Raw genomic sequence first — 21,245 nt, 5'->3', positions numbered from 1 at the left:
CAATGTTTTCACTTCCAATCAGTGAAAATTAACCAGCAAATAAGAGACATTCCTGCCAAAATGAGAGCTCTTCCCTTGAATACTAAATCCCTTATTTGTACAGGAGGCGTTCCTCTTCATGTCATGGTATTCCCAGCCCCAGCACAGCTGCTCTTGGGAGCAGTTAGCATATGGGTACCATCTCTTCTGGAGGATGAGCACTCATTTACACTCTCCTCCTGTTTAAATCCTTCCCTGAGGTGAATCCTCCCTGGGGTGCCGCAGTCGGCTCAGCACACAGCAGGTGACTGTCTTGATTCTGTCATGAGTCATCAAAGGCGCTTGTGCCCCTTGTTTCAGGTTGGAGTCCAGTTGCTAGTGAGTGAATCTTCCTTAATTCAGTGAAAAGAAGGAAGGAACAATGCACATTTACAAGAACTGTGCCTTAGCACCAAGGTAAATTTGTCCAGCGTGGTACTCAGCAACTGGCTTGAGGGTGCCGTGCTAAGGACACCCCAGCTCAGCACTGAATGGGAAGAAATTTGGAAAAATTTTGCTGGAAGCATGTAAGAAAGGTCAAATAAAGAGTCACATGGCTCAAGGTGGGAGCTGGTCATACTGGATTTTCACACAAAGGAGAAGCCCAGAAGTAATTCAGTGGGAAGAACATCACTTCTCCAGTACCTTGTGTCCCTTGGAGGACTGGTACATGAGCTTATTTTGCGTGCTATGCTAATCACCACCTAAAGCATTGCTTCTGACTGGTAGAAAAACAAGGTAACCAAATCAAGGGAAAAGGTGTCATTGTGCCTAATCTAAAATGTCAGGAAAACCCTGTGCAAATTATTGTAACCTAATCCATCTAAAAATGTAAAGAGCTGTAATTATAAGTATATATATAAGATTGATTTTGTTCACAAGGTAAATTAATGGTGGCCTTAAATTATGTTCAAGAGTCCCTTTGACAAGCAGTGACTTTTCAAAGTGACATGTGTCTAATTGAATAAATAAAGTGGAGAGTTGTAATGACAAGGTGGATGAGCTGGATAAATTTATTCAGAAGAGAGTGCAGAGTGTTTGTGTGAACATCCTGAACTACTGCAGTAAATAGTCTAATGTACATCTTTTAGCCTGTGATAATAGAGGAGAAATGTGAAGGACCAATTTTTCAAGGTAATGACAGAATAAATCAAGTGCAGTAGTGTACTGTGCTGACTTGTAGAATTCCTCTGATGAAAATTATAGAACTCAGCTGTTTCAGGCAAAATTATGGTGCCATGATTGTCATAAATGATGTCATCATAGGAGAGGGGATTTTGTATACCGTTAATGCATTCTGGCTTTAACTATTCATGAAAAATACGTTCTCCCTCTTTTGATTTAGATTACTTATTTAGATTACTTGTCATTAGGTTTCTGTAAAGCATTTTCATTCTTCACGATTTTATCATGTATATTGGTTTTACATTTATAATCTCCTCAATTTTGTAACATTAAAAAGTAGTGAAGACACCTACACATTTAAAGAGGAAAATACAGTCTTTTTTCCCATATCCTTCAGTATAAAGAGTGCATTTTGGGAGTGAGAAGAGAAAAAGGAATACATCTTAAATTTTTTCTAAGCATTTCAAAAGAAAGAGAAATGTATCCCTCACCCCGAACTGCCTTTGAAACTCTGGGCACACAATCAATAAAACGGATATCACTCCAAAGTACAAAGTGACATGCGGTTTACATGGATTATACCACAGGAAGATATATGTGACTTCCAAGTATAATCATAATCGCTGACCATTTGTAGAGTACTCTTCAGTGGATTCATTGAGAGACATAATCCCAGCATCATTTTAACTCACCTTTTTTCCCTAAGACTGAAGATTTAACAGAAAGCATACATTTTTCTTCTCTTATTTCCTATGGAAGCTATAAAGAAGAAAAATACTGCTGGCACATTGCTTTGTCTTCACGAAATTATTGTTCCTTTCATGCCTCAAAGCAGAATTAAGTTTAAGAGGCAGCTTGGCCTGGCACCACATTTTTTTTTGTTGCTTTGACATTTTTAATAACCGCCTATAACTGCAGACATGGTATTGAAGCAGACTTTGTTGCCACAGGTACATTTTTGTGGTGAGCTGAGTAAAGAGTCTTTTGATTGAGGCAATCTCCAACTTTCTGAAGTAGCTCTTTAATTAATGTTTACAATTTGCAGCAGTAATCCACTTCAGATTACATCTGACATCACATTAATAATTAGTTATGGTAGGACTTAAGGAATACAATTTGCAAATATATTTTTTTATTTTTTATAACACACGCACATTTAGAATTCCAGTCATTTCTGGGGAATTTAGAAACCGTAAAGATTTAGGAACACAGACCTTGATTTCATTCGTTGCACCTAGCATTTCCTTCAACATGACAGTGTTTTGTCTGAATTACAACTATTAAAACTATTAGCATTTAAAAACAAGAACAACTGAAGACCTGTTGGGGTTTTTAATGCTAGTATTTCTGCTACATTTTGTCAGCAAGATAATTTTGTGTTTCGTGTGTCTGTGACTTAAATTTAGCTATGAATGTTTTAATAAAGTTCTGTTATTTGTAGTGAGAAAAATAAGGTGGTGAAACAATTAAAAGTCCATTAAATTTTTAGTCAACTAAATATTTAGGGTGTGTCTGCATTATTTCATGTGCATACATTTGAAGTTTTTATGAACTATTTTTTGGTTTGTGTTTTTTATGTTACATGCCAGGAATCCTCTACAAAGGAAATGGTGAAAATCAGTTTATATCTCAGCAACCCCCAATTGTTAGTAGCATTATGGGCAATGGAAGACGTCGCAGCATCTCCTGTCCAAGTTGTAATGGTCAAGCTGATGGTAATAAATTGCTGGCTCCAGTTGCCTTAGCTTGTGGGATAGATGGCAGTCTTTACGTGGGGGATTTCAACTATGTTCGGCGGATATTCCCATCTGGAAATGTAACTAGTGTTCTGGAACTAAGGTGTGTATTTTCCTCATCTCAGACTTTTGGAGTTGTGAATTGCTGTTGCAAACTGAAGTGCTGAATGGATTTCTGACGTGATGGAAGTCAGAGTTTCCAAATGCTTTGGGGAACTAAAGAAGTTGAGAAAGATTTCAAAACATTTGAAAAAGTATTTAAAACCAAAGTGGAAAAAGTTAACTGTGCTTATCTGAACTGTCAGAGTGTAATCTACCCAAGTAATTATTCTGTGGATTTGAAGAGTTAACCTACGTAGTCGACAGGAGTGGACAAAAGATGATGATTCACCCTTCACTAATGACAGATGTAAATGTTGCCTTCTTTTCATCTTTTAACATCCTTTATGAATGTTTTTCTAATAATGTTTTTCTGTTCTTTTTCACTTGCTCCCTCCAAGAAATAAAGATTTTAGACATAGGTAAGCATTCCTTAAAGAAGATTTATATTTTTCTAACTGTTCTTCTTTTCTTTTTTAAGAAATGAATGCTTATAATGGAGAAGTCATTTCTGAGATGTATTACTAGAAAAGAGGAGTATTTTTCAAAAATAATGAGTTCATATGTTTTAGTTATGTCAGCTGTCAGGCTGTATCATCCTTTCAGATACAGGTTCCTCTTTTCTCATCACTCTCTGTCCACAGTCAGGCTTCTTTTTATGCTTGTGTATGCCCTCCTTTGCTGTCCCCTCATTTCTGCTCACTCTATTCCTTGCTGGCAACACTTTTGCTGATCCTATCAAAACTCCTTAATCGGATACCCCAAATACGATGAGAATTGCTTTTACGTAATAAAAATTATGAAAGTATCAAGTGAAGTCATTTTATTAGCCTTTGGATGTTGAGTCTTTTCAGGCTCACATTTAACAGACTTGTTTCTTTAAAGGTGAACATCTCTTAATAACGAAAGCTGAAATTGTCCCCTAACACAACTGCAGGAGTTAAGACTTTAAAGTACACCAAGATCCATAAGACTAGTCATAAAAACAAGAGTAATCAGAAAGATTGTAGGACAACATTCATCCATCTTTAGAATCGCTTTGCCACAGCAGCCGGTGCCGATAAGGAGACAGAAACAAGTTGTGCTAAAATATGGTTGGATACATGAAACCTTCCAAGACTTTGTGGCAAAACTGTTAAATATAGGGCTTTGCAGCCCCCTTTCTCGCCTTTTTTGCTGCCAGTCATTTTTCTTCCTTGTTTTTAAACAAATCCCAGAGCGTCATATCTCAGTTCTCCTTTTTTTTTTTAAATTCAGTTTGCTTTGGACATACTTCTTTGTGAGGAAGGATTTTATGTTTTAAAAAGTATGCTTCAGATGTGTTAGGCAAAAAAAACTGTGAGTAAATAAGGTGTTTGCATCATGTGCTCATGATCAGAATTGGGAGTTGATTCACAGTCTGGCTGGTTTTGTTATTTTCTAGGTGTGACTCAGACACAGTCCCTTCTGTTTGGTGGTTTTCAGTTTTCTCTATTACGTTTAATTTACATTTTTTTCCACTAGTTTTAAAAGAATTATAACCCTTGTGGTATCACAAAATTGTGATTGCAGCTGGTTAAGACATTGTCTTGGCAAATGTGTGGAATACAGAATAAGTGGGAATTTGGAATGGACAAACAGGATTAAGGAACGGATGGGTAGTGAGGTTTGTTTTGCTGTGACTTAGTAGCAATGCCCTCTTCTGCTTCGAGCAGAACTGTGGTTACAGGCTCAACTGTGGTGTTCCAGAAACTAGATCCCTGCATGTAAGAAAAGTTGGTGAGGGAGAACATTGATGCTTTTCTCCTTTATTCATGACTACAAAGAAGCTTCAGGTAGCCAAATTGAAATCATACTGCACAAATTAGTGTAACAGCATTGATCCCATAGAGCATCTGTGAAGTGGGGGTACCTCCTGAGGCAGGAGACATAGAAGGACCACAGAGAGAGAACCAGTTCTGCAGGAGTGGTTGTGTAGGCAGTGGGCAAGAGGTATGGAGCCCACAGTGCAGCCTGATATGGTTTACGAGTTTGTTTTCTCTCCTATCATACAACATTTTCCACTCAGCCTCAGAGGTTTGCTGTTCAGGGGCTTCCTAAACCAAGACTGGCATTTTTATGCCTAATATCCCCTGGCAGCTTTTTAGTCTGTTAATTTAGCTGATTTTTATTTAACATGCATAAAGTTTTAGGATCCACTAAATCGTGTTACCATGGGCTCCCCAGTTTAAGGACACAGTGTGAGACCAAATAGCTTCTGTGGCCTGCATAAAGTCATGCAGAGCCCTATGAAATGCTGCAGTGAGAAGCATGACTGTCTGGCCTGTAGGAGAGAGGGCAAACTGTCCCATTTCACTGGCAAGCCCTTCAAACTGCTGAGAAGAGTTCTATTTAAACTGCACTTTGGAAAACAGCCCCCAACAGACCAGTTTGCAGTATATAATTGCTAGGTATCAAACCAAAGAAAATGCACTAAAATATGTATTCCCCAAGTAAAACTAATGAACGGGGCTAAATACAAGTTCAGATCTATTATCTATTCAAGCATTCAACTTTCCTTTCCTAAACACAGTGCTTCAGCAGAGTGAGTGATGTGCCTCCCACGTCAAGGAACCTGTACTCTCAATTAAAGAGACAATGCAGATCAAATTTATCCTTTCACGTACCAGTGACCTACCATTTTTTCAATCTCAAAGCTGAACTGATGTCTTTATACACACTGCTGCCTGTGGGTGATTAATGCTGATAGGCATTCATGGAAGGAGTAATTTTTAGGAGGACTTTGAAGACAGGGAGGTCATTTGTAGGCTATGGCGGTATCCCAAGTCAGTAGAGAGCCAGAAAAAATGTTTAATAAAACATAAAACCAGCTTTGAGGGTGTATGGTTTAGAAGGCACAAGAGTAAATCGGAGAAAGACTGAAGCAGGAAGACTAGTTTTAAAACATTAGTGCAGGTGATCTGACAGCTGAAGAATTAAAAGGTGGGCATAAGCAAGATCAAAGCAATGGGAAATAGATCATTGCAGCTTTGTGCATGTGTGTGTGTGCACTTTAAATTCCAAGCATTTATTTGGCGTAGGCTGAACAAGTTAATTTATAGTCATTTGTCTTCACAGGAGCCCATGTTGGTGTGTAACTGCCTGTTTTGCAGAGCCACTGACAGCGATTAGGTGCTACTGAATGAGTCCTGAAGTCACTGACTGTGGATTTTATTTCTTTGCATTTGTTGTTACTGGTAGAAGGCAAGAGCTTAACATCATTTCAAGCTACAATGAAATAGAATAAACTTTGTGCAGCTTTGCAGCCGCTGGCTGCTTCTCCCTGTACTGTTTTTGAGATCTGCATAGTGCGCATGGATGTTTTCTGGCTGGAAAACAAACATGGTTTTCCCTGGACAGTTATTCAGTTCCTCAAATCATGCCTTGCTTCTGTGAATTTAGGGGGGGGGGAGGGTGTGTCTATCAGCTGAAGCTGCCTGAGCTTTTTAACCTTCACTTGAAAAGAAACTCTGAAGTTAAGCCTGTTGTATTAACTCAGCAAAGAGCCATTAGATATCTACATATGGCAAGTTGGAGAGTTTATATTGATCCAATAATACCCGATGCACTCACACACTTTGTGGGTGAGGAGTTAGTAAAATAAGAAAATATCCTCAAATGATCAGCTGCATTTTTTCTTTTGATGAAGATACACTGCTACCTATGAGAACTCATCCCCAATAAGAAATGCTTTGTAATTTTTGTTGGAATTCATTAGAATGTAGAAATATTCTCATATTTATGAAGAAAGCAGCTTTTAAAATTCCTTCTGGAAAGAAATGATTGTGTTAGACACAAATTATTCAGTTATTAATTTGATGATTCTTTATTCCAGCAACTGAAAAATATGACTGAGGCAGTGTTAGATGAGTTGAAGGGAGGTACCTTAATTTAGATTTCAGTAGTATAAGAAAGGACTTTATTTTAAATTACAATGGAATAAAATTTAATTGCACATTTCACATTTTGTAACGTGTTTATATTTGAAGTGTCTGCAAAGTTTCTTAAAGACCAAAGTAATCATGTGAATGGGTGTAATTTAATTTGCAGTCTGTAGAGGTATAAATAATTTGTACATTACATAGTGAGCGTATTAAATGATCTCTGCGTAAATTAAGGTTTTGAAAATACCTTTCAACTATTTAGCACATTGGCAATAACAGATTTCTAACAGACAGAAATTGAAAGTGAGCCTGCATTTGATTGCTTTCAGAGATGCTGTACACCACTCAGCTCTATAGCAGAGCTTTTTAAGAGGTGCTAATCACTCTGTATTTGATTTCATTAGTCTGCTTCACTTGGTTTCTTCATTCTGAGCCAACATGTTAAAAGTCTTAAAAACAAAGAAAATCCTATTTATGCAACACATTGTTTTCTGTGTTTTTTGTAATTGGATAGCTATAAAAGTCTGTCCCTGCTAAAAGCCATAATTTGTTCACAAGTTGTTCCTGTTGGTCTCGTCGCTTTCTCCAAGTGGCAGTACATAAAAATGTGTTACATTAGCACAGTTATGTATTTACAAAACGTGAAGCATAGCATTCTGCGAACAGATGTTTGGCTATCACCAAGGCTGGTAGATCTGTGTAAGCAGTGCTTTTGCAAACATCAGAAGTGGGACTGCCTGTTCTGACACTGTGCTTCAATCCATTAGGAGAGCATCTGAAATTACCTCCTGTATTTACATGACCTTATTTCAGCTCTTCATGCCATAAATTAGGTCAGGAATCCCAATTGCAGTGGGTTAAGTTTCTACATCATAATATATCAACCCAAAAGGTAATCTCCAGGGCTGGTTTTCACACCAGCAGGGGAGAAAAGGCAGTAATTCTCAATTATGTGCCAGTAGAGAGGCAAAATGTACATTTCTGGGAAAATGGTTAGCAATATATATTTTCACTGTAATAAAGGCTGTGTTGGCATAGTTAGAGGTTCTGTGCCAACGTGTACAGTTATTTGAAATACGGCTCTGAGTTAAGAAGAATGGGAAAGCTCCGCTTGGTGCTCTGGTGTAAAAGATGACATTTCCTAATGCATTAAATCATGCATATCACGTCTTTGAAAGCAGGGTATTAAACAAATATTTATGAAGGATGTCTTATCTCTTGCCTGTGAACTAATAATACGAACTCTGCCTTATCTGTTTATGAATTATATAAACCATGCACCCCAGCAGCCTTACATAAATTATAATAAAACAGATAAGATGATAACAGCAACAAAGCACAAGCAAGGGCTGGGGTCCTGCTGCAAAGTTTGGAACTGGATCAAGGTTCCCAGAAAGCCTTGGAGTTTTTAGACTCCAGTATTTTCATTTGGCTTATTATGAGAAAGGAGCTGTCTCTAATTACAGAGCAAGGAACAGGCCTGTGAGCACCATGGACACCATGGATCTTCTGTCCCAAAGGACAGAAGTCTAGACTGGACTGCTTGTGCCACAGGCAAGAAACATGACCCAGAAAAGGTTTTGGGGCCATGACCTCGTGCTACCTATGCTTAGAGCATCACCGCTGGTTTTAACTATTTATGTATTATCACTGTGTAAGAACTGAAGCCTTTTCTTCTTGATCAAGTGTTAGTTGCAGTAATCACAGCATACGCAATGTTTAATTCCATTTTACAGCAACAACCCTGCTCACAGATACTACCTCGCAACTGACCCCGTGACAGGAGATTTGTATGTTTCCGACACAAACACACGCAGGATTTATCGACCCAAGTCGCTCACGGGTGCGAAAGACCTGACCAAAAATGCTGAGGTAATAGGAGGAACAGGGGAGCAGTGCCTACCGTTTGATGAGGCAAGGTGTGGTGATGGAGGCAAGGCAGTGGAGGCAACTCTCATGAGCCCTAAAGGTAAAAAAAGCTATCCCCCCTCCGTAACTTTCAAACTAATACGGGATTCAGAGCAGGGAATATGACCATGCTTAATCACTGAACCCAGTAGTCGGGTCAGAAATGTGGTTTTGAGTCATTTTTTCCAACTGGAAAGACCACTGAGGAAGAGATCTACAGGGGACCTGGGTTGATTTTTAGGAAGTATTTGGCTTGCGTGGTTATTGAGCATTTTTAAATGCTCGTTTAGATTATGTGTTTGGCAGGCAGCAGTGAAGATTTAAAATCAGTTTTGCTTCTGGTCCCACTTATCCCCTCTTTCAGGTTAACTTAAAAGCTAGGCCATATCATAAACAAATATCATAAACAGTAGTAGATTTCATATTGAATGTTGGTTTATCATGCAAAATATATTTTCAAGCTGTTTTACTACCTACTGCCTAAACCCATACTTTCTGCCCTTAATTTCCACTAGATACATATCACTTACACCCTTAGTTAGAGATACATACTCACTGCTAGTGCAAAAAAAAAAAAACCACCTGATTTTTCTTCTCTTCACTAAAGGAATAGCAGTCGACAAGAATGGGTTAATCTACTTTGTTGATGGGACCATGATCAGAAAAGTGGATCAGAATGGAATAATATCCACTCTGCTTGGCTCCAACGACCTGACCTCAGCACGACCTTTGACCTGTGATACCAGCATGCACATCAGCCAGGTACTTTTTAGCTGCTGCTAATTTGGAAAGCTGAGCTGGCGCTAGAAATGCAAATGCAGCTTTCTTGCCCCTTAAAATAGAGCTGGGTGGGTGGAGCGTGTAATGGGTATTTAACACAGAATTTGAGGAGAAAGAAACCTCTTCCAAGGGCATGAATCGCAGTGTATCCTCTTAGCTATAAATGCTCCTGTATTCAATTTTTCTGCCCATAAAGTTCACTTCAGTTTAGAACAGCATAACTATCAGCAGGAAACGTTAAGTCTGGTAGTAAATACTGGGAGAATGGCAGATCTGTTAGAACTATCTTGGCATGTTGATGGTTTCAGAATCACTAACATCCGTAGCCTACCAGAGTGAATGAGAGGATATATACAAAAAAAAGAATTTTTTTTATTTGTCTCAAGAACCTTGTGTAGTTAAGAAAGGACATTACTAGTGGTCTGTTTAAAAATGGAGTATACTATGATGTTTTGTAATCTGAAAGGTAGTAAGTTATTTTTGCTATTACAGGAATTAAAGATGAGTACTCTCCTTGAAGTATGCATTTAGATTTTGATATCACAAATGTATATATCTGCATTTGTGATGCAGAAATGTATAACATTTATTGGAGGGGAAATTCAACCTGTAAGAGATAGTTCCAAAGCAACTGGCTTTTTGTTTTCAATAAAGTTTCCCTTGCCTCCCTGAAAAGCTTCCGTTTGCTGCATGTATTTTCATATAAGTCCTTTTGTCGTGAGATGAAAAATATCCTCCCAGCAGTGTCTAAAACTAAAGGTGCATTCATTCATTTAATCTGCACTGGTCAACTCTTTAACAAAACACTTCTGTTTGTTAAGGTTCGTCTGGAGTGGCCTACAGATTTAGCTATCAACCCAATGGATAACTCCATCTATGTTTTGGATAATAATGTGGTATTGCAGATCACTGAAAACCGTCAGGTTCGCATTGCTGCAGGGAGGCCGATGCATTGCCAGGTTCCTGGAGTGGAGTACACGGTGGGAAAGCATGCTGTACAGACCACGCTGGAGTCAGCAACCGCCATTGCCGTGTCCTACAGTGGGGTACTTTACATTACAGAAACTGATGAAAAGAAGATTAATAGGATAAGACAGGTCACAACTGATGGAGAGATCTCATTAGTTGCTGGAATACCCTCAGAGTGTGACTGCAAAAACGATGTCAACTGTGACTGTTACCAAAATGGAGATGGCTATGCTAAAGATGCCAAACTTAATGCCCCTTCCTCCTTAGCTGTGTCTCCAGATGGCACCCTTTATATTGCTGATCTTGGAAATATTAGGATACGGGCTGTGTCAAAGAACAAACCCTCACTGAATTCAGTGAACTTTTATGAAGTTGCTTCTCCAACTGACCAAGAGCTTTATATCTTTGATATCAATGGGACTCACCAGTATACTGTGAGTTTAGTCACCGGAGACTACCTGTACAATTTTAGCTACAGTAATGACAATGATATTACTGCAGTGACAGATAGCAATGGGAATACTCTTCGTATCAGACGGGATCCCAACCGGATGCCAGTAAGAGTCGTCTCTCCTGATAACCAAGTCATCTGGTTGACGATAGGCACTAACGGATGTTTGAAAAGCATGACTGCACAAGGTCAGGAGCTTGTCTTATTTACCTACCATGGCAACAGTGGACTTCTGGCAACTAAAAGTGATGAGACTGGATGGACCACTTTTTTTGAGTAAGTACATAAAATAAAGTCAGATGCCTTACAGTTTTATTGAGTTACACAATAGCACCTGAAATATATCTGGGGGCTGATGAAGTAACTGTAAAGGTATCCCTTTATAACAAAAAGTACAGAAGGACGCTTTCTGTTTCCCATGCTGTCTTCCTGTCTGATTTCTTCTAAACATTGAGTATGGGTAATTCTAAATTCCTTATTTTGAAGTTCAGTTTTGTATACTGAAATAATAGTGAGACAGGATTTCACTCTTGTCAAGAAGGCTGTAGCTCAGACAGCAATGATTTTGTAGATTTGCATCAAAACTAGATTTTCATCCCATTTGCTCATTGGATTGACATTGTTCTGCAGCAGATACTGACAAGAAATTTGTCTTCACTGCTCTGTATTTTTTTGCTTTCTTTTTTAATAAGTAAGAGCGTGTCTGCGTGGCCTTTTACTGAAACCAAAAGGCTGGGTGAGAGGGGTTTCTCAAATTGTAAAACGTTGCGTTTCACTGAGTGGCAAATAAGCCAAAGGATCTCCTGGATGACGCAGCAGGCTTTCACACAGGTGGACCTGCTGCAAGGGAAACTGAGAACAGAAATGTGCGCCTTGGGGAGCAAAGTGTCATTCCTGTAGGAATAAAGTGAAAACACAGAGACCACCAGCAACGTGTGGTGTACAGGTGTGGAACACAATAGCGGGATGTATTAGTGGAACAGTAGGACTTGTAATTTTACCATCCCCAGAAAAAACCTTTTCAGTGAATTGCTTCACCCTGTGTTACAGTCATTAAATCATCAATGCCCGTTCATAACTGCCAGATTAGCAAAAGATTTTACAGAATCCTCAGTTATATTGACTAGGAAGGTCATGACAATTTATAGATAAACTAGTAGAACCTGCGAGTTCATGTACGGGCTTTATAGGCAACTTCATCCCCAAGTGAGCTGAACTACAAACTGATATGCCAAACAAATGTGACAAAATGTAGCTCAAAACACAAACAACTTATTTCAAAAAAGGTCAATGCAGAATTAACACAGATATTTTTCAGTCACGTCTGTCAACTGGAAAAATGTGTGTAATTTTAAATCACATGAAAGGCATGCTAAGGTTGGGTAAAAAAATATGTCCATGAAGGAGTGGAAGATGTAGAGTTAGTTTGAAAAGTAAAAGTGTTAGAGGGACTCACCTGAAGTATTGAGGATTACAGAGGGCATCATGAAAATCCACTAAGTCCCTTTTCTTTTTCTTTTTTTTCTCCCTTTTCTTTTCTCCTATCTTTATGATGAAATGCAGTAGCAACTGCTGCCAAGGTCAGGGCGTAAAAAAAATGCTTTCAATTCAACACACATGATAAAGAAAATAAAGTGCCAGTGTCAGGCAGTGGCAGCAAAGCCAAACATCTGTGTTCTGAGATAACTTCATAATTCTGTCAGTGTACATTTGGCTGAGGCAGTGTGCAGGAGGACTCTGAGCACCTGTACCTACTCTCCAGCCTTTACATACACCCGTCAGAGACACGAGAGCAGCAGGTGCTGCTTCGCTGCACGTTACGTCCTGAAGTGGAGACAGGGCTAGGAATGCTGATGCCTAACAAAGACAGCAGGTGGAATGAGTGGTGCTGCTGCCAGTTCTAAGGTATTCTTACAATAATGTGTAAATTGGCAGGGCTTTGGTAGTGGGCATGTTCCCAAAGCATTAGCGCACATCTGTAATATTTAATTGTGCATTGGTGCATCCGCTGCGTATCTTTTTAGGTCCTGCCAAGAGGACACAGAAGCACAGCGAGGATACACAGAGGAATGAGAAATAGTGGAGGAGAGGGCTCACGTGTTCTCATGAGTTAGTCCTGTTCTGTGTGCTGAGAGACCAAAGCACAGCTATGAATAGGGTGGGAATAGTCATCCATTTCCACAGAGAGTGAATTCAGTGTTTAACTGTGACACACACAACCACTTGTTTCCAGCAGGCGAATTAGGTAAGGCAGTCAATTCAGGGGATAGTGAAGTCCCTTACTGAAATTAAGGCATCTGCTTGGTTCAGCGGGCACTTAAATCATGCTGGAATTCATACTGGCTAATTGAGGACCTAGAGTTTTAATCAGGGCAGTAATTTCTCCCCATGTTGCCTGTAGTTTTTGTGTAGCCTACTGCGGTATACTGCAGAAGTAGCTGATGGCTCTTGAATGTGTCTTAATGGCATCTGCGTGATCACAAAAAAGTGGATATTATATTCACTGTTCAGGGCTTGATAGGTCTATATTTTTCATCATAGGGAGAATTCAGGGTACTGTGTGTCATGAAGCACATAGTTATTTACTGAGTCTGTGAATAGCCATCTTTCGCACCTGATCTGCTTTCATGCAGACTTTCTGGTCTGAGGTAGGTTATGTCCAGCTGGTTTACGGAGAGCCCAAAGGACAAGCTATTCCCTGCAGTAAGTATTAGTATTATTTCTAAGATGCTGTTTATGCATTTGCTAAACAATTACCTCCAAACAATGTCTCGTTAGAATTCCCAAGCTGAAATAATTACGGAGAAAGCTAGGCAATTTCACTATCCCCAAATTTGCAAGTGTATGAGGCTGTTGTGGAAGCAAAGATACTAATCTCCTCCCCGTAGCCATGGTGAAGCAGTAATCTGTTTAATTGCAACAAGGAAGATTCAGATTAGACATTTGGAAAAACTTCACGGTGAAGATTTTGGAGCCCTGGAGCAGACAGACAAGGATAGTGACCCCTTGCCCTTCACAGGCTGTCTTCAGAACAAATTAGACATCTTTCAGGAGCAGCACAGGAAGAGCAGATCCTGCCTTGGGGTAGGGGTTGGACCACATGACCTCTGAAGGTCCCTTCCAGTCATGTTTTCTGTGATGCTCTGTACAAGTTAATACCAAAAATAAAAGATTGTGCTGATTATGTAAAGCTACAGGGAATAAGTAAAAAAAAACAAACAAAAAAACCAAAACAAAACAAAAAAACCACCGTGTTATTTTCGTGCCAAAATAGCATTCTTAAAAACATCCATTGGGCATCACAGCCACTTAACTTCTTTTCAACATAAAATCCCCATGCACCAAATTTGTGTCTCTCTATTTCCCTTTTGAAGAAAAAGCAGATACAGTCACGACTGTTTTGCTGGGGTTTATTCTAGGATCAGCAAACATTATTGTGACTTTGCTTTTCAGCACTGATGATTTGTAACATGAAATCTGACAAGGCCGGGTTTCCAGAGGCTTCTGCTACTGTCGCCTAACTAGATGGAAACCATGTGTATCATACAAGGGCTTTGTGTGGGGGTGACATGGTGTATGTGTGTGTTTCTCTCTCCCAGCTCTTTCATATTGATATTTGTAGGTAGTATGGGCTAAAAACATTTCAGCTGAAGAGTTTCCTGGGGAAAACAGTGAAGTCCTATTAAAAAAGAAAGGTCGCCCTTGAACGTCAGGCAAGGAATAAGAAATTAAGAGAAGAAATCATTCTGACTTTCTCGTTCTATTTTAGTAATAGCAAAGTATTTCAGTTTCATTGCTGGGTGCATTTTCTTTTGATATCAGAGTTTATGTATTTTATTTACTCTATTGTATTATTCAGATTTTCAGAATATTCTGGGAAAGGGATAGAATTGGTATTCCATGGTGAATTTAGACATCCTTCTCACTCAGAGTCAAAACTTTTCAACTGCTACACTGTCCCATGGACTAGAAATGTCATTTTCAACTAACTCTGAGTATGGCTGGGTTGTTTCACCCTTTGGTTGTCACACATCTGTTTAAATGGCAGAAGTTTTAACATTGGAATAAAAATATTGCGGTTTATAGTAATAAAAAGATCAGTCTTTGGAGCCGATTTAGTAATAGCTTCGTTAACTGTTCCCTTGTGCAAATCTGTTTGTGTAACCGGAGCGTGGTTCCAAAGAACTTACATCATTTCAGTTGAGTTCTCAGCGATTTCAGAGCAGATTCATGAAAACTGGTGGGTTTTTTTCCCTTTTTTTAGAACAACTTCTCAGTGAAAAGAGGATATCTTTGACAAAACACTGCAACCCCAAAATTGGCAATTACTGCTCTGGCACACATTAAAGCATTTGGACTTGCTTCTTTTCATGGCTTTTTTCCACAGACTAAATCACACAAATATCAGATCCAAAAGAAGTTTTCTTTTTTATTTCATTTAGTCTGGATGCCAATTAATCTAGAGTTTACTTGCTTTAGTCTCCACTTTGCCCGAAGGAGGGAAGGACTGACATACAGGAAATAGGGGTTTTACACTCTGTGGATTTTACAGCAAAAATGGTGAGTACTAACTTGAATTCCTGATGATATCAATACCGTCTCTTCTCTGTATTTGTTTACAGACTTTGATTTTTTTTTAATATCTTTATGGAAAAATAGATTTCTAAATTCCTATCTTGGTAAGGGCTATAGTCTGCTGATCAGAATTGACACTTTGTATTTCACAAATGCGTACTTTTGCAAAGTACTGTACTAAATTCATAGTAACTGCTAGCTGTTATCGAAGGTCTAAAAACTTGCTGAATAAAAAAGATTAACAGAGCATTCACAAAAACGATTGCAAATACAAGCATATTAAAAAACCAATGGAGCCAAACGAAGCTAAAAGTCCTCCAGATTAGGTTTTATAATGAAATTATAATATGAAACAAGGTATAAGAGTAATCAACCTAATCAAACTCTGTTGTTATAAAATTGTGAGATATCTGAGCTGGAAACTATTAACTATAACTGCATATTAGGTATGCATAATATGAACATTTAAACAGATAAATCTTAAAAGTTGGACTAATTATATGCATATTAGCATTTTGGAAGTGACACTTCCAAGTTAGCCTATATGACATTATTTCTGTGCAGCAGTTTCCATTCTGCTTTTACGTACAGAGAGCTAAGCCAGGTGCACAGAAGGAGCATTTTCTCTGGACCTAAACTTTTGAAGTATCAGACATGAACTCCTAAAAAGCCTTCAAGTGCCCCTTTGCAATTGATCAATCTTGTAGGAGGTCACACCCACCCATGCCTCCAACCCTAGGTCTCTGTCAAAGCCCTGGCATGCCAGCAGTTGACAGACAGGCTTTAAATTCAGCTGAAAATGGGTAAAAATCTCACAATTGAAAGTTTGACAATGCTCAAGAGGACAAACTATCCCAGAAAAAAAAAGCTGCTATTACTTAATCTGATCAAAAGCACAGGGCAGCCCTCTGAGAAGGTCCCAGGCATCTTGTTCAGCCCTGTTCTTCTGAGTCATCTCACTCTCCCGTGTCATGCCCTGGGAGCTGTTGGAAGCTGGGCATGCGCTTGTGGGGCTGAAACAATCATGCTGCGCTCATTCAGCTTGCTCCACAACTATTGTGTGTAACTTCAGCCAGGATTTTACAGGGAAGTCCTTAGGTTGAATCCTTGGCCTGCTGCCCTGCCAGCCTCTGGCTGCTTTGAGCTGCTTGGGTTGCTTGAGGAGCTGGCAGAGGCAGCTCTGCGAGGGAGGATTCCCCCAGGGCAAGGAGACAGCCTTAGTTGCCTGGGCAGCACCTGCGGAGGTTGGGCTGTGCTGCTCAGGTTGCAGTCTGTGCGCACACTGGTGCACTTGGCACTCAGGTGGTCTACTGACTGCTACACAGTCCTTAAAGGTGGTTTAGGACACACAGTGGCAGCCCAGTATCGGGCATCTGGGATCTGTCCCTCTGCAGTCCCAGCCCAGGTGCTTCTGCAGGCTCCTTAGTGCAGAGTTGGCTTAGTTCCTCCATCTTACAGCTCTCTGAAAGGTGCAGGCTGCATGTGCTTTCCTTTGGCCTTCTCTAACCTGTTTGGTTTACTCTGAAAACCTTCCTCCCTTAGCCCTTAATTCATTCCAATAGCCACCATTTCTCATCTCTTTCCTGCCTGCTCTTCTTTTGCTTTCTCCTTTTGTGAGCAGTATCAGTAGGCAGAGATGTGATCTAGACTAAGATGCAGCCGCCTCCTCCTCCCTGTAATTCACTGCCTTTCTGCCACATCTCTGTTTTGCTCTCCAGACCTTGCCTTCTTACTATATTTCCTTACTTTCTCACCTTGTATCTTGCTCCTTCCCATATCTCCCAATGTTCCTCTAAGGTGTGTTTGGCTTTCCTGCCTTTTCCTTTCTCAGTAGTGCATTTCTTCTCAATCTCATCTTGTATCTATCTCTTGACAGTTCATCCAGTGTTTCCCTGGGCACTTCATGCCCTGAGCTCATTCGTCTTCTTCCCTTCCACCCTAACCCACTCAATTCTTGTCTCCCAAGGAAATGTGACAGAAATGAAAGACAGTGACATTAGCAAGCAGACCCTTTACAAGTTTACTTTGGTGCCATAGTTAAACTGACAAGCTTTCCAGCCATTCTGGAAAGGTGGCAAAATCATGCAGAATGTGAAATCCTGATAAAGACTAGAGAGAATCACAGGTAAAAATCTGTTTTCACTGCATGTTGCAGAGTACCACCCGTTACTTATTACACTTTTATTGACAATGCATTCACTGCTGTGGTTTCCTTAAATCTCTCTGACGCAGAGCAAGATACTGCCTTTGGCTCGGACTTGCTTAGTTTCCCCATATACCAGGCACATCATCTCTAACTGTCGACATTTGGCAATAGGGAATAGATGATATTTTGCAGTTTTTCTCCTCCTTCATCTTAATGCATTGCTTGTGGAGTCTGACCTGGAAATACTGAGATTTGGCTTGTTAAAAGCTCAGTGGAACTTCTACTGAAAGATTTCATTTATATAAAAGCAACTGTTCGATTTTGATCAGATAAAAATTATCCCCCATTAGTGGTAGCAATTCACTTGTGCATTTACTGTATATGAAGGGGATCACAATTCAGTTTTCATCACTAAAATTTCTATTCCATGTAACATTTGTGGGGCTTTATTTTCCTGTAATGTTTCTGTTAATTTTTCTATCACATTTTCTGTCAGTAATACAAATATCTAAAAATGCCAAGTCTTTTGTCTTGCAATTTTTGGGCTCTTATTCTAATTTGATTTTGTTTTCTTATAAATACCAGAACTTGCAAAAAATTGTAATCTGGGCTTTTATCTCCTCTAAACAGCATTCTCTGAATGTCCTTGGTATCATAGAGCTTTTTTGGATATTTTTATCCTTTTACCATCAACAACCTTTTGTACCTTCTGCTGTTACTGCTACTCCTTTTTGCTTCATCAGTGTAAAACATAGTGGCTATAAAGCAATTAACCATATTCATTAAAACAGTTTTATTCAGCTGATTATCATATTCTTGCATAGACTTTTGTAACATCACATGAGCCCTTGGTCGCAAACCATATGACTTACAAGCGCAATGTCTTTAATCCATATTATTTTTACTCAAGCAACAAAAGAGGTATCCTTTTCATTCTTAACTGTCTCTGAACCGTCTTTTGGGGAATATTTTTGAGATACTGAGTCCTCGCATAAGTGCCTCTTTCTCCACATTGCCTGGCACAAGCCAGCATGCAATACATATATTTCTCTTAAAGCACATGTCAGGGACTAGCTTGTCCTCTGGTAGTCAAGATTTGGTGGTTCTCTGCCACTTAGTGTGGCACAAGTTCAAACTCTAGTAGGCATAACCCTCTCTCACCATTTCATGCAGCCCCATGGAGGCAAGGCTGGCCAAAAGACGATTAAAACTATTCCCTCTATTTAAGCAAGCTAAGTACTCCCCTCACCCAAAGAGAGCTTGTAGGGAAACTATCAAGCTGACACGTTCAAATTGTGCATGGCCACAAAATGAAGAATGACGTGGGTTTTTAAACCTTCTCAGAGATACATCAATACTGACAGATATGTAACCATGTTTCATGCAACATGCAATTTCTGAGAGGAGCTTAGTGGCAGTTGTGCTTGCATACCATGTTTCTTCTTTAGATGAATCATTGAACACTTTTATTTTTTCATTTCTACCTTCAACTGCCTTTTGCTAAGGTAGAGGTTATGATCTTCCAGTTTTCTAACCCGGTACTGTAACTCAGCTTTACCGTAAATGTGATAATAATACAACATGCTGACAACATATACTTCATGTATACTTCAGTCTTGTAAGACTTACTTATGCTGACAGTGGAGCACATAAACCTGCTGTTTCAGACTCATCCTTCTTAATGACAAAACAGCCATATTAAAAATGATCCAGTAATAGATACCGTTAGTTATCAATGAGATTTTTTTTACTGAATTGTAGTGTGTCCCTTAATTGCCCTGATATCAGTAGTATATCTCGTCTAATCAACATTTACCCATTTCTCTGTTCTTGAATGTTTACTGTTCCTTGTCCCTAGAACTAGGCTAAGAATAAAAGCAGAACAGAGAAACCACTGAATAGGTAATAATATTAAAATAGCAGTGCTGAAGACACGTGTCAACATTATTACATCATGTATGAGAAAGGAAGAAGTGCTTTGATGTCTGTCAAGAAAATCAGCATGTGATGTCTCTGTGGTTTTGGAAAGCACTTAGAAGCAAGGATAATTCAGTAAAAAATAGTATTGTTCCTATTAATGACATAAATGTCCTGCATCGTCAATCCTGTCAACTCTGCTCAGGCTCCTGGAAGTATCTGTTTCACTTCTTACTTTTATCAGGGACTTAATAATACCATTTGTTCAGTTATTGACATGTTAATATTCTTGTCCATGTTAATTTTCTCTGTCAAATAGAAAGGCTGTTAGCCAAGGTAGCTTGCTGTCCTTTACATTCACTTCACGGGGAGCCTGATGCAGTGAGGGTGGAAGGGCAGCTCCGGACTGCATGTGAAAAGGCAGCTATTTTCAGTCATGCTGTATTCAAATACGCAGTCCTAATGTTCAAGCTTCATCAAGCCTTCCTTGATGTCCTCCGTGAGGCCAGATTAGTCAGCCTGGTAGGGAGCCTACCAGATACGTGCGGCTGAAAGTCCTACCTAATTCACTCCGCAGAGGGGAGAGTGTCACTTCTGCAGACTGCATTGGTTGTGTGTGACCTGTGCTGCGAAGGAGTAAGGATGTTATTCTAAATTAACCATAGAACCTGGATGAGCAATATTTGTTTGTCATCTGGGTATTCCACTTTCCTAAAAGAAAAAACAAAATCCATATAATTTTGCTTTTCTTTTGCATTTCAAACTTAATGCAATTTAGTAAGCTCAGTATGTCCACTTTTTGTGACCCTTGTAAGAACACCTTCATGGATTTTTTTTTACCTTTCAAAATGACAAAAAAAAAAAAAAAAAGAAGGATTAAGAGGGAAAAGTAACATTACATTACTCTGTGAACAGAATGTCTGGCCAAACAGACCAGCGTTGCATCCTTTTTTCACTTGAAGGCCCATGCACTCAGCTCTGATTGCGTAAGCAGACCTTACAGCGAGGGGGAATCTGTTATACAAGGTATATATACACCAAGATTTCGTTTATTTGAAAGGCCACACTCTGGTATTTATATCGACACGGCACACGGTTTATTAGTACAGTAACAGATGAGTTGAGGAGGCGGGGAGGAGGTGACACAGAAACAAACCAGCAGCCTCCGGGAGCCCTGAGATTAAAGCCACCGCGCACAGGAAACTGCTGCAGGGCAGGAGGTGGCTGTGCACACCCTGGTGAAAACCAGAGTCTGGCCCGAGCGGACCCCACAGGGCTCGGGGGCAGTGAATTCCCATTAGAGGGAAGTTGAAAGTCAGGGGATGAGTGCTGAGGTCTTGTAGATAAAAGCCTGGCTACTGTAATTTATCCTCATCTTTGTAAGGACAAGCACCCTTCAATCACTGTTGAATTGGCTGCACTCAACTCAAAACGGTACATGCTGCTGAGCACACCCCCAGCCCTAGGAAACCGCTCCATCCCTGGGTAACACCTTTCATTTAAGCCGTAGCACCTCCATCCCACTGCTCCCAGAGAGCTCCTTCCCCCTACCACATATACCAGTGCTGTTCTTCAGAAAGCACCATCGTCATTAATGCTGTTTATTTGTGCAGGTTGTT

General features: G+C 39.7%; 1 protein-coding gene across 8 annotated transcripts in view; it reads left to right on the top strand.

Annotated features, from left to right (window-relative positions):
* The window catches only part of TENM3 (teneurin transmembrane protein 3), an 830,895-nt gene that overhangs the window by 785,248 nt on the left and 24,402 nt on the right, over positions 1-21,245 (top strand). For 7 of the 8 annotated variants that reach the window (XM_057420267.1, XM_057420269.1, XM_057420273.1 and 4 more), the window contains 5 exons: positions 2,733-2,982; positions 3,380-3,400; positions 8,617-8,849; positions 9,396-9,550; positions 10,390-11,264. In XM_057420267.1, coding sequence (XP_057276250.1) covers positions 2,733-2,982; positions 3,380-3,400; positions 8,617-8,849; positions 9,396-9,550; positions 10,390-11,264 — 1,534 coding nt within the window. The remainder of the gene's footprint in view (positions 1-2,732; positions 2,983-3,379; positions 3,401-8,616; positions 8,850-9,395; positions 9,551-10,389; positions 11,265-21,245) is intronic. The other variant, XM_057420268.1, reaches the window with a different exon arrangement.

The sequence above is a fragment of the Pezoporus wallicus genome, unplaced genomic scaffold, assembly GCF_028554395.1.
Source record: "Pezoporus wallicus isolate ANWC-B61680 ecotype Strahan unplaced genomic scaffold, APGP_CSIRO_Pwel_v1 contig_5552, whole genome shotgun sequence".
Lineage (NCBI taxonomy): Eukaryota > Metazoa > Chordata > Aves > Psittaciformes > Psittacidae > Pezoporus > Pezoporus wallicus.
The sequence above is the reverse complement of the archived record's forward strand: the minus strand, read 5'-3'. Positions and strand labels throughout refer to the sequence as shown.